Source organism: Leucopleurus acutus, assembly GCF_964270905.1.
Source record: "Leucopleurus acutus genome assembly, chromosome: 5".
NCBI classification, from domain to species: domain Eukaryota; kingdom Metazoa; phylum Chordata; class Mammalia; order Artiodactyla; family Delphinidae; genus Leucopleurus; species Leucopleurus acutus.
Genome location: NC_139147.1, coordinates 46,012,474 through 46,026,615, shown reverse-complemented (window position 1 = coordinate 46,026,615; position 14,142 = coordinate 46,012,474). Strand labels below are relative to the sequence as shown.

The window sequence follows — 14,142 nt, the reverse complement described above, 5'->3', positions numbered from 1 at the left end:
GGTGTGCCCTGACAATGGGATTCTTAACACAGTGCTCTGAGAGTGCTCTAGCTCAGCGGCAGGTACTGGGTTTTAGTTTCTACACCAAGAGTGGCTATGACTAACTCAAATTAAAGCGACAGCACTGAATAATATTGGCCCTGACCTTGGCTGGACTCAAAAACAAGTTTAAATGATAAATTTAAAGGACCATACATTTTAAGGACCACAGCAATGCACAACAGAAAGTGAGAAATATTTCTTTAGGAAATGGATGACATCTTATGGTTGATGATGCTTCAAATTTAGAAATGTTCTCAAAGATCATGTAGAAAATGAAAAGTTTACAGCTGTACTGATAAACAAAAACCTTTGTAGGCTTGGTCCTTAGGCTTTTTCTTGATCCGTATATAGCTAATTGTTTTGTTAAAATGGCATATCTCGACTTTTTCAAGCATAATTTAAAATGATTTAATATTTCCCTTATGCATAAGGACTTCTTTTACCCATAAGGAGGAGGAGGCTTGGAATTTAAAAGGAATATCCAAGGACACAGAACACTGGGTTTCATCACAGGCCTACCTTTAACATCAAGGACAAGTTGGTCACTGAGGTAGGAGCTGATGGTCCCATTTTTGTTCAGTCTCCACTTCTGCCTGAACTGCCCATGTTCAGTCCATAGGGCAACTTTAGCTCCAGGTATGTCTCGACCACCAATCACATCGAGACATGTGTCACTGGCCTAAAAGGGTCAAGAAATAAATTGGCAGTACTGTGTTTACTAAAATCAATTGGATTGGGCCCCTTTTCTTTCATGTGAACAGATCAGAGACATGACTGTCTAATCTAAAAAGAAAACTAGCATAATTATAAATTCAGTCAACTTTTTAAGTCTTCTTTATGGCTGAAGGAAGGAGATGGTATGGAAATAAACATACTGAACTAGAGGTACTTGTTTTTTTTTTTTTTTTTTTTTTTTTTTTGCGGTACGCGGGCCTCCCACTATTGTGGCCTCTCCCGTTGCAGAGCACAGGCTCCGGACGCACAGGCTCAGCGGCCATGGCTCACAGGCCTAGTCGCTCCGCGGCATGTGGGATCTTCCCAGACCGGGGCACGAACCCGTGTCCCCTGCATCGGCAGGCGGACTCTCAACCACTGCGCCACCAGGGAAGCCCAAGGTACTTGTTTTTAAAAGGAAGGTCTGGATCTGACAACAGATGGTCAAAGGTTTGCTGAATTACAATTAAATGCTGAATCCCTGTTAGCTTAAATGTGTAAGGTCGAGCCTGTTTTTCTTACAAAAACATTGGGTGGGCTTCCCTGGTGGCGCAGTGGTTGAGAGTCCGCCTGCCGATGCAGGGGACACGGGTTCTTGCCCCAGTCCAGAAGGATCCCACATGCTGCGGAGTGGCTAGGCCCGTGAGCCATGGCCGCTGAGCCTGCACATCTGGAGCCTGTGCTCCGCAATGGGAGAGGCCACAACAGTGAGAGGCCCACACACCGCAAAAAAAAAACAAACAAAAAACAAAAAAAACCTTGGGTGATATGCAAGATACCCCGACAATAATTACTTCTAAGTGCTTCTCATTTTTGTTGAAGCATGAGAAAATGGTCGATAATCCACTGGTGATATAATAAAACTGGTGTCTTATTCCCCACAGCATCAAACATAATGGAAGGGTTGCAGGAAAACAAAGAAACCTAAGTTTTATTTTCTAAGCTTCCTCCAAAAAACAGCAGCTCTACCTTCATTGTATATTTTGAAGATGAGGAGGCTTCAACATGTTTGGAATCACAAAGACAGCTCAATTAATCTGGGCCGCAGAGTGTAAGGAACGTCTCATAAAAGCACATTGTCCATTTGGGTACAGTGACTTATCACTGGTTTAAAAAAACCATTTAGGAATATCCATAGTATGTGTTAATCTTACTTTTTACTTAAAATAGAGAATTTTTTGATGTAGAAAATCTAGTTTCTAAGCCCATTTCACCTAGATGCTTCAGTAATATATATGTCAATGTTCTTATAATTATGCAAAAAACTGTCGATAGGGAATTGCATTATTTTATCATGCCATTTGATTTGGCAAGATTCTGGTTTCCAAATGAAAAAGACCAAAGACCGAAAAGCGGGGTGTACCATCAGCGGGGTTGGTTACCTTGGATTTAAAGAGTCCTCGACAGTAGTGCCAGATCTGAGTATTCTTCCCACTGTAGGGCGAAAGGCACACAGATGTTGCCCTCGTGTCAGCTACATTTCCGGTGACTGTCAGATACTCGTCCTGGGCTCGGTTCTTTATTCTTATGTACACTGCAGGCTGTGACGGGAGGAACAGAGACATTTTGAAAAAACCTTTTGAATCTGGAAATCAATCTTTCCAAAGGACAGCTTGAGGGGGATGTGAGAGGTAACAGAATTTAGCTTATTTATATCTGTTTCACTTTAGCAGATGTGTGTAAATTAATATTTTCTATTAACAGATCCTTACACCACAGGGCACACAGCTTAAACTGTACAGTCTCTATTATATTTTTTCTGAAATACACTCTTTTGGAAGGGTGAAAGGTAATAGTTTCATTCACTCGCACTCCATTATGGCAAGGGGCGGTGCAGCATTCGGCACTTAATGAGGTTCATTCACTAACTACTATGTCCCAGCTGGCCTGAGGAAGGCAGAGGAGTAGGAATAAGGGCAGGGTACTACCTACATGGATGTCACAACAACTTAGCAGCGACAGTACGATCATCAGACATACTGGCTTGAGCTATGATTCAGTGCCCAATGAATGCTATGGGAGGTCTTGAAAAACCCAGGTAGCTGAGGGCCCTAGTAGCACTGGTAATTTCTTTGTTTATACTTTGTCGACCTTAATATGTCAAGGAAAGAGACCATGCATGTAGGTGATCACTAGGTAGGTATTCAAAAACTGGGTAACAGAGGACTTCATCTCCTGGGCCGGGCATATATACAAGAAGTTTGCAAATAAAATATTAAATCTGGGACTTGCCTCTATGGGTAACAGTTATTATTTATTGAGACTTAGTCCTAAATGGTTTCTGGGCCACAGTCAGAATTAATGACCAGAACAACCCCTCAAGAAAGTACAATTATGACCCGCATTTTTGTAAATAAGGGTGACGCAGACAAGGAAGAGCCAGGTTTGTCTGCACCAAAACACTCCCTCTTCACCCTGATGCTCTAAGGCCTGTGTGAGAAATGCACTAGTTACTCTCAGACACGGGGAATGAGACCGATTCCAAAAGTGGCAGTGAAATAAGATGACAGGAGGACACAGCACATGACTGAAGCTCCACAGAAACTATTCTTTCAGCCCCAGGACTTAGGCCTCCAGCCTTAATGTAATATAACACAGGACACCCAACATCCCCACCTTGGGTCAGGTGTTGGCATCCCAATTACAACCCCGTCAAATAACAGTAACACATGATCTGTGATTTAACAAAAGAGCACTTTCACTCTGAGAAATGTAAGTGCTAGGTAAATTCAACAAGGTATCATGGTAAACCCACCAATGAATATTCTATTTTGAAACTTAAGATGGGTCAACATGAGACCAGTTAAAGTTTGCCTTCCTAAGGAAATAAACATTCGGAACACTTAAATGAGCAAATAGAAAGACTTTTTTTTTTTTAATCTGGTAATTTAAAGCAGGTGAAAAAGACCTCTACTAGGCAAAATGTTTTAAGTGTTTCAAACCACTACTTCCACATTCATAGTGCAACAGTAGGTAAACTCCTATAATTCAAAAGTCTATAAATCATATAATTCTATAAATCTCCCACCGCAATTAATTCTGGACGCTTCAGTACATTCTTTGCTACAGTTTCCTTACCTTATATATATAAGAAAACAGGTGTGACCTTCACAGATGACAGAGTTCCAATTATGTTAGGACCAAACATCACAGTTTTAATCCATTAACTCAAGCAAGGTACTAATTACCCTTTTTACACACTTGTAGTCTGACTCCTCTGTAATTATACATTTAAACACCGATATGCAGATAATTACCTTAGTGACTTCCTAATTCCCAAGCTCAAAAGAGGATCACATTTTAATGATTCCTGAATTTCTAAACAAGAATATAAACTAAAGCAGTGCCAAGAGCTTTACCAAAAAGGAAATAGGACCCATGATACTGTTTTAGAAACCTAGAATTCCTTTGCTGCGTTTCAAAGCTGTGGCCTAAATAAACAAAGGAAAATAATCTATTAAAATATTATTTTGAAATTAAACGTTTAACCAGGAATAATTTCCCAAAGCACAATGCAAGGAGAATGATATATAATGTTAATTGTCAAAAAACTACGTAAAATCAGAGGACACTGTTCTAGCTATTCTTTATCTCAGGGCCCTGAACAATAGGCAGGGACATCCTTCCCCAGCAAGGAACCCCCTTTCAAAAGTGAGGGAAATGTTCTCAGCATCCAACTTGGCTTCTAAAGTTTCTAACAACATGGGATTAAGCGTTATCATATAGTCGGTAAAAGCTAAACTGAAACCCCACTTCAGCCGTGCTTTTTCCCCACGGCTTTTCAGGGCGGTTACCCATCATCCCATGTGACAGGACTGAGGAATAAGCAAGATGTGAGGGTCAGGAAATCCTGTACCACACACTCTGCCAAGAAAGTGCACTGATGTTTAGTATCCCTCAGTTGGGCATCTCTGGTTCTCTCAAAGGACATCGTGAATAAAGAACCTTTCAAAATAAATGTGTTACCACAGCAATATGAGCCACGTGTTGTGTCAGACTCTTATTTAACCCTCACAGTGATACTGAGAGGTAAGCAATGTGATCACTGTTTCACCAGTGAGGAATCTGAGGTGCCAAGAAATGAAGTGACTCACCCCAAGTCATACTGCTTCTGAGAGGCAGAGCTAGGATTTGAACCAACAGAACCAGAGTGGTAGGGATGAGCATGGGGTGTGTGTGTGTGTTTGACAGAGCGAGAGAGAGAAGGGGGCAGCAAGACCAATAATTAGGGTAACTTTATTGGCTACCATTTATTTACCACTTATATGTCAGATCTGAAAATCAGAGCCTCGGCATTTATACCCACTATGCTACCTACACTCGCTCAGTGCCTGAAGTATATGGTACCACACTGTAAATGCTTCTCTTATTTTGGAGGAAAGTAGGGTGTGGTTGTTTTAAGAACACAGATGTTAGAGCATAATAGGTATGGGTTCAAATCCTGGTTCTGACACTTGGATGACTTTTGCCAATTTGCTTTCTCTCTCTCAGCCTTATTTTTCCTTCTAGAAAACAGGAATACAGTTGACCTTTAGACAATGCCGGGGTGAAGGGCACCAACCCTCTGCGCAGTTGAAAATCTGAGCATAACATAGTCGGCCCTCTGTATCCTCAGTTCCACATCTGTGGATTCAACCAACCTTGGATCACTGTAGTCCTGTAATGCTGTAGTATTTATTGGAAAAATTGGAGTATAAGTGGACCCACGTATTTCAAACCCATGTTCAAGAGTCAACTGTAATAACTCCTACCCTAAAGGACTATTGTTGGAATCAAGTGTGAAAGTGTTTCTAAAGGGTTCAGAGAAGTACCAACGGCATATCCGTTGGCCACAGTACCCCTAAAGCCTAGCATGGGTTCCTACCCTCCGTGAAACCTCCCACCACTCCTACACATGTTCATGCTTCCTCTGAATCAGGGATTGCCTGTGGCTTTTAGATGATTACACACTGTTTTGCACTTTTCTTAGCTTTTAATTTTTTTTTGCAGTACGCAGGCCTCTCACTGCCGCGGCCTCTCCCATTGCGGAGCACAGGCTCCAGACGCGCAGGCTCAGCGGCCATGGCTCACGGGCCCAGCCGCTCCGCGGCATGTGGGATCTTCCCGGACCAGGGCACGAACCCGTGTCCCCTGCATCGGCAGGCGGACTCCCAACCACCGCGCCACCAGGGAAGCCCCTAGCTTTTAATTTTTTAAAAAAGTTTTAGTACAACTTTTCAAGGTTACTTTTCATTTACAGTTATTACAAAATATTGGCTGTACTCCCCGTGTTGTACCATACATCCTTGGGCCTATCTTACAGCCAATAGTCTCTGCTTCCTACTCCCCCTCCCCAGTCTCCCCACTGGTAACCACTAGTTTGTTCTCTGTATCTGTGCATCTGCTTCTTTTTTGTTATATTCACTAGTTTGTTGTATTTTTTAGATTCCACATGTGATATCATACAGTATTTGTCTTTCTCTGACATTTCACCAAGCATAATGCCCTCCAAGTCTAACCATGTTGCTGCAAATGGAAAAATTTCTTTTTTTTGTATGGCTGAGTAGTATTTCATCGTGTGTGTGTGTGTGTACACACACACACACACACACATCACGTCTTCTTTATCCATTCATCTGTTGATGGACATATCTTGGCAATTGTAAATAATGCTGCTATGAACATTGGGGTGCACGTACCTTTTTGAATTAGTGTTTTTGGTTCTTTGGGACATATACCCAGGAGTGGAATTGCTGGGTCATATTGTAGTTCTATTTTTAGTTTTTGGAAAAACCTCCATACTGTTTTCCACAGTGGCTGCACCAATTTACATTCCCACCAACAGTGCACAAGGGTTCCCTTTTCTCCACATCCTCGTCAACATTTTTTTTTGTCTTCTTTTTGATAATAGCCATTCTGACAAGTGTGATGTGATATCCCATTGTGGTTTTAATTTGCATTTCTCTGATGGTTAGTGATGTTGAACATCTTTTCAGGTGCCTGTTGGCCATCTGCACTTCCTCTTTGTAAAAATGTCTGTTCAGTTCTTCTGCCCATTTTTAAATCTGGTTGTATGTTTTTTGTGTTGTGCTATTCAAGCTGTTTTTATGTGTTGTATATTAATCTCTTATCAGTCATATCATTTGCAAACATTTTCTTCCATTCAGTAGATTGCCTTTTCGTTTTGCTGATGATTTCTTTTGTTTTGCAAAAGCTTTTACGTTTAATTAGGTCCATTTATTTTTGCTTTTATTTCCTTTATTTTAGGAGATGGATCCAAAAAAATATTGCTGTGATTTATGTCAGAGTGTTCTGCCTATGTTTTCCTCTAGGGGTTTTATACTATCCAGTATTATATTTAGGTCTTTAATCCATTTTGCGTTTATTTTTGTATATGGTGTTAGAGAATGTTCTAATTTGATTTTTTTATGGGTAGCTCTCCAGTTTTCCCAGGACCACTTACTGAAGAGACTGTCTTTTCTCCATTACATATTCTTGCCTCCTTTGTCATAGAATGACTGTAGGTGCATGGGTTTATTTCCGGGGTCTCTATCCTATTCCACTGATGTGTCTGTCTGTCTGTGTGCCAGTACCATAATGCTTTGATTACTGTAGCTTTGTACAATAGTATAGTCCGACGTCAGGGAGTGTGATGCCTCCAGCTCAGTTCTTTCTCAAAATTGCTTTGGCTATTGGGGGTCTTTTGTTTCCATTATACATTTTAAAATTATTTGTTCTAGTTCCTTGAAAAATGCCATTGGTATTTTGATAGGGATTGCATTGAATATGTTGATTGCCTTAGGAAGTATGGTCATTTTAACAATACTGATTCATCCAATCCAACAACATGGTAAATCTCTCCATCTGTTTGTGTCGTCTTCAATTTCTTTCATCAGTGTCTTAAGGTTTTCCAAATACAGGTCTTTTGCCTCCTTAGGTAAGTTTATTCCTAGGTGTTTTTTTCTTTTTGATGCAATGGTAAGTGGGATTGTTTCTTTACTTTCTTTTTCTGAAAGTTCATTGTTAGTGTATAGAAATGCAACAAATTCCAGCATATTAATTTTGGATCCTGCAACTTTACTGAATTCATTGATGAGCTCTAGTATTCTGGTGGCATCTTTAGGATCTTTGTATAGTATCACGTCATCTACAAACAGTGACAATTTTACTTCTTTCCAATTTGGATTCATTTTCTTTCTTTTGTCTGATTGCTGTGGCTAGGACTCTCAATACTGTGTTGAATAAAAGCGGCAAGAGTGGACATCCTTATCTTTTTCCTGATCTTAGAGGAGATTTCTTTAGCTTTTCATCCTTGAGTATAATGTTAGCTGTGGGTTTGTCATATATGGCCTTTATTATGTTGAGTTATGTTCCCTCTGTGCCCACCTTCTGGAGAGTTTCTATTGTAAATGGATGTTGAATTTTGTCAAAAGCTTTTTCTATATCTGTTGAGATGAACATATGTTTTTTTTATTCTTTAATTTGTTGGTGTGGTATATCACATTGATTGATTTGAAGATACTGAAAAATCCTTCCATCCCTGGGATAAATCCCACTTGATCATGGTGTATGATCCCTTTTAATGTATTGTTGGATTTGGTTTGATAGTATTTTGTTGAGGCTTTTTGCATGTATGTTCATTAGTGATACTGGCCTGTAATTTTCTTCTTTTGTGTGATATCTTTGTCTGGTTTTGGTATCGGGGTGATGCTGGCTTCAGAGAATGAGTTTGGAACTGTTCCTTCCTCTGCAATTTTTTGGAATAGTTTCAGAAGGATAGGGGTTAACTCTTCTCTAAATATTTGGTAGAATTCACCTGTGAAGCCGTCTAGTCCTGGACTTTTGTTTGTTGGGAGTTTTCGAATTACTGATTCAATTTCATTACTGGTAATTGGTCTGTTCATATTTTCTATTTCTTCCTGCTTCAGTCTTGGGAGATTATACCTTTCTAAGAATTTGTCCATTTCTTCCAGGTTGTCCATTTTATTGGCAGACGGTTGCTTGTAGTCGTCCCCTATGAGCCTCTGTACTTCTGTGGTGTCGGCTGTAACTTCTTTCTCACTTCTGATTTTATTGATTTGGGCCCTCTCCCCTTTTTTTCTTCCTGATGAGTCTGGCTAAAGGTTTATCAGAGAACCAGCTTTTAGTTTCTTTGATCTTTTCTATTGTGCTTTTAGTCTCTATTTCATTTACTTCTGCTCTGATCTTTATGATTTCTTTCCTTCTACTAACTTTGGGTTTTGTTTCTTCTTTCTTTAGTTGCTTTAGGCATGAGGTTTAGGTTGTTTGAGATTTTTCTTGTTTCCTGAGGTGAGCCTGTATCACTAAACTTCCCTCTTAGAACTGCTTTTGCTGTGTCCCATAGGATTTGGATTGTTGTGTTTTCATTTTCATTTGTCCGTAGGTATTTTTTGATTTCCTCTTTGACTTCTTCAGTGATCCATTGGTTGTTTAGTTGTTTAGCCTTCACAGGCTTGTGTTTTTTGCAGTTTTTTTCTTGCAGCTGATTTCTAGTCTCATAGCATGGTGGTCGGAAAAGATACTTGATTTCAATTTTCTTAAATTTACCGAGGCTTGTTTTGTGGCCTAGCGTGTGATATATCCTGGAGAATGTTCCAGGTATACTTTGAAAAGAACGTGTATTCTGCTGCTTTTGGATGGAATGCTCTCTCTACATAAATTAAATCTATTTGGTCTAATGTGTCATTTAAGGTCAGTGTTTCCTTATTGATTTTCTGTCTGATCTGTCCATTGATGTGAATGGGGTATTAAAGTCCCCTACTATTATTGTGTTACTGTCAATTTCTTGTTTTATGTTTGTTAATATTTACCTCATATACTGAGGTGCTCCTGTGTTGGGTGCATATATATTTACAACTGTTATGTCATCTTCTTGGATTGATCCCTTGATCATTATATAGTGTCCTTCTTTGTCTCTTGTAACAGTATTTTAAAGTCTTATTTTGTCTAATGTTAAGTATTGCTACTCTGGCTTTCTTTTGATTTCCACTTGCATGGAATACCGTTTTCCAAACCCTCACTTTTGGTCTGTATGTGTCTCTAGATCTAAAGTGAGTCTCTTGTAGACAGCATATATACAGGTCTCGTTTTTGTATCCATTCAGCCACTCTGTGTCTTTAGGTTGGAGCATTTAGTCTGTTTACATTTAAGGTAATTCTCGATATGTATGTTCTTACTGCCATTTTGTTAACTGTTTTGGATTTGTTTTTATAGGCCCTTTTCTCCCCTTTTTTCTTCTTTTGTTCTCTTCTAATGTGATTTGATGACTATCTTTAGTGTTATGTTTGCATTCCTTTTTGTGTGTATATCTGTTGTAGATTTTTGGTTTATGGTTACCATTAGGTATTTATACAGCAGTCTATATATATAAATGACTGTTTTAAGTTGCTGATCTCTTAATCTCAAATGCATTTTAACTAGCCTCTATTTGTACTCTCCTCCCCTTATGATTACTGTTTTTGATGTCATGTTTTACACCTAATTGTTCTGTGTATCCCTTGACTGCTTATTGTGGATAGAGATGGTTTTACTTTGCTTTGTAACCTCCCTGCTAGCTTTGTGTGTGGATGATTTCCTACCTTTACTGCTTGTTTGCCTTTACCGGTGAGCTTCTTCATTTCATAATTTTCTTGTTTCTTGTTGTGGCCTTTTCTTTTTTGCCTAGAGAAGTTCCTCTAACATTTGTTGTAAAGCTGGTTTGGTTGTGCTGAACTCTTTTTAGCTTTTGCTTGTCTGTAGAGATTTTGATTTCTCCATCAAATGTGAACAAGAACCTTGATGGGTGGAATATTCTTGCTTGTAGGTTTTTCCCTTTCATCACTTTAAATATATCATGCCACTCCCTTCTGGCCTGCAGTTTCTGCTGAAAAATCAGCTGATAGCCTTATGGGAGTTCCCTTGTATGTTATATGTTGCTTTTCCCTCACTGCTTTTAATATTCTCTCTATGTCCTTAATTTTTGTCATTTTAATTACAATGTGTCTTGGTATGTTCCTCTTTGGGTTAATCCTGTATTGGACTCTCTGTGCTTCCTGGACTAGAGTGACTCTTTCTCCAGGTTAGGGAAGTTTTCAGCTATTACGTCTCAGATATTTTCTCAGGCCCTTTCTCCTGCTCTTCTCCTTCTGGGACGCCTACAATGTAAATATTAGTGTGCTTGATGTTGTACCAGAGGGCTGTCCTCTTTTTTTTCTCTTTTCTTCTTTTGTTTAGCGTCAGTGATTTCCACTACTCTGTCTTCCAGCTCAGTGATCCGTTTGCCACCTACCTCTTTGAGAGGCTCTCCAAGACCAGCAGGTAGGTCTGGCCCAGGTTCTTATCAAATTACTGCTTTTGCCCTGGGCATTGTGTATGAGATTTTGCTTGTACCGTTTAAGAGTGACATCTCTATTTTCCCCTGTCCTGTGGGGCTCCCGAAATTAAGCCCCACTGGCCTTCAAAGCCAAATGCTCTGGGGGATCGTCTTCCTGGTGCAGGACCCCCAGGCTGGTGAGCCCAATGTAGGGCTCAGAACCCACACTCCTTTGGGAGAACTTCTGCAATATAATTATTCTCCAGGTTTTGGGCCACCCACTCAGGGGTATGTGATTTGATTATATTGCAAGTCTGTCCCTCCTACTCGTTGTGGTTCCTTCTATATGTCTTCAGTTATAGAATGTCTTTTCTGGTAGGTTCCAGTCTTTTTCATTGATGGCTGTTCTGCAGATCGTTGTGATTTTGGTGTGCTTGTGAGAGGAGGTAAGCTCAGGGTCTTTCTAGTCTGCCATCTTGGCCCCTCCCCATTTTGCAGTTTATATTACTGCTTTGAGTTGGACATGTTTTTTACCCAACAAAAATGTAAGCTCCAAGAAGGCCAAAATCATGTCTGCCCTTATACATCTTCCATAATTTTTCTGCATAATGTCAAACATTCACTTATCCATTTATACATTCATGCCTTCATTAAACAGATAGTCCCTGAGTTCCTACAATGTGCCAGACATTGTGACAGGGTAGAGTATGCACAGCCCCTGCCTTCACAGGGCTTCTAGCAGAGTGAGAAAGCAGCCAGTCCAACAACAACTATGTCATGACAAACTGCAGGCAGTGTCTTGTAGAAAAAGAACCAGGTCTTTAAGGATGTAGTTTGGTTTTAGAGAGAGTGAAACAGGCTTCCTGGAGGACCTGAAACTACAGATGAACTTAGAAGGAGAAGTAAGAACTAGCCTGGCAAAGAATGGGGGGAGAAACTTCTAGACAGAGGGCAGAGCCTGTGTTAAGCGTGGGAAAACACTCTGTGTGCTGGTGCATGTGACAGCCATGCGTGTGAGTGGGAGATGATGAGAGATGAGGCTGGAGAAGCCAGGGGGAGCCAGATCACATAGGACACGTTGAAGAGATTAGACTATATCCGAAGTACAGTGGGAAGCTTTTGAATAGAAGACTGACAAGCAGTAGGTGTGCAATAAATACTATGTTAATTAAATTGCCAGGATCCATCCTGAGTATTACATAAGTGGGGGGAAAAGGCCAAGTACTTAGGAAGTAAAACTAGTGCACTCTCAGAGTTCATTCTTCTTTCCACTGCTTGTCACAGAGCTTATGATACTTATTTTCCCATGAAAAGGCAACAAGGTCAATAGGACTCTGGACTCAAAGCTAAAACCCAGTGCTGACCTTAGGTACAATTTTATGAATTAGTTAAAATCTATAAAATCCCCATCCTAATCAGATCCTCCTATAACATAAATGGCAAACTAAATTAAACGGTCCATAGTTCAGATGCTGTGGGTTTTGACATTTCTACTAAGAAATGGAGCTATTTTGGATCGTATGGTTCTCTTCTCCTTACCTGCTTCATAGGACGGAGGGAACCAATTGTTTTCCATCCACTGAATGCTGTCCAATTCGGGATCTCATTAGGCTTGAGTAGGATTTGTCTTCCTAAGAAATTGGATCCTTCATAAGCTATCCACCTATACGAGAAGAGGAAAGAAAAAAAAATGGGATGCTTAAAACAGAAAGCAATCTCTTAACAAAAATACCTCTTACTATACCATATAGGGTTCCTTCTTTAAAACCTCCAGGTTTGTAGACTGTTTTTAAGAAAAAACATTGTGCAACTGTATATTTTAACGGAAAAAGCAGGGAGGACTAGGAGAAAGCCCACTGGACTGTGGCTTAGAAGATTTAGATTCATCAGGAATCTGGTTTTCTTACGTCCAAAACAAGGTTCCCTCCAGCTTTAGAATTCTTTGTTCCTTTGATGATACCAAGTTTTTTTCCTCACATTTTAACATTCAGAGATAGACCGTAATTCCTCCCTACTCACCCAGTTAAAAACCACCTGTTTCCTCTCCACTCTTAGGCTCACTGTCCCACATCCTTCACAGCCTCTCTGGACAGCTCCGGTGACCTCTGCAGACACACCTCCTTCCACAACAACTCCCAGCAAGGGCTACTTAAAATTATCCACAGAAATCTGGTCTGAACCCTTACTTCAAGGTCTAGCTCCTTTGCAAATACTTCTCAGTACCCCAGGGGCCTTCAAATCGGGCCAAGTTACAGTGTGTCAAAGTGTGCAGGGCCTCAAGGTGAGTGTCTGGAGCCTGGAGACTCATTCAGTGGCACACAGTCACGCCCATTCCTTTCCGGATTGGCCTCGGCTGCTTCAGCACCACAATGGCAGGTTGAATGCTTGTGACAGAGTCAGGATAGCCAACAAACTGAAAAGACCACCTGGCCCCTACTGAAAAGGTTTGCTGAGCCCTGCTTGAGGGGGTTATCAAGCTAAGGAGAATAAGCTGGGACTGCCAAGAGGATCTGAAATTCTCAGCAGGACTCCAGGTCATGGCATATGGTGCTTTCAGAAAGTAGGCATGAAGACGAGGTGGCTGCCTTGCTTGGTTCAGACGAAGCCTCCTGCTCTCCACAGCCAAGATCAGGCTTGGCTAAATTATGAATGGATGAACAAGGCATATGACCTTCCCTCTACCCCTTCTTGCCAACACAATCTAAATAAACCATCAGATTGGTGCAGAGTCAGGACAGCATGACCATGGAGGGGCTGAGCTACCTCTCCAGCTTTGCAGATTCTTTTTAGACGGGCAGGGATGTCTCAGTTATAAAACCTAGGCAAGGTTTCAATAAACTATACCTCATTATATATTAATCTAATGAATTTCACAGTTGAAAAGCATTAACTTGGCCCCCATTACCACCACAGATCAGAGATGTGGCATAATACAGGGATTAAACAGAACAAAACAAAACTTGTCACTGAGGGCAGCTGGCTGTGCATTAAGGGGCATTCTGGGAGCCATCTGTGGCCTAGGAAAACCTTCAGACAGCCTTCACTAGTCCTTACTCCATGTACCAATTCTCTTTCAGAGAATCAAGAACAGTGAG

General features: G+C 40.6%; 1 protein-coding gene across 1 annotated transcript in view; it reads right to left on the bottom strand.

Annotated features, from left to right (window-relative positions):
• CRYBG3 (crystallin beta-gamma domain containing 3) overlaps positions 1–14,142 on the bottom strand; it is a gene marked incomplete at its 5' end in the record, with an annotated part of 113,232 nt that overhangs the window by 593 nt on the left and 98,497 nt on the right. Inside the window, 3 exons of the mRNA XM_082840128.1 lie at positions 562–721; positions 2,139–2,297; positions 12,587–12,710. Coding sequence (XP_082696254.1) covers positions 562–721; positions 2,139–2,297; positions 12,587–12,710 — 443 coding nt within the window. The remainder of the gene's footprint in view (positions 1–561; positions 722–2,138; positions 2,298–12,586; positions 12,711–14,142) is intronic.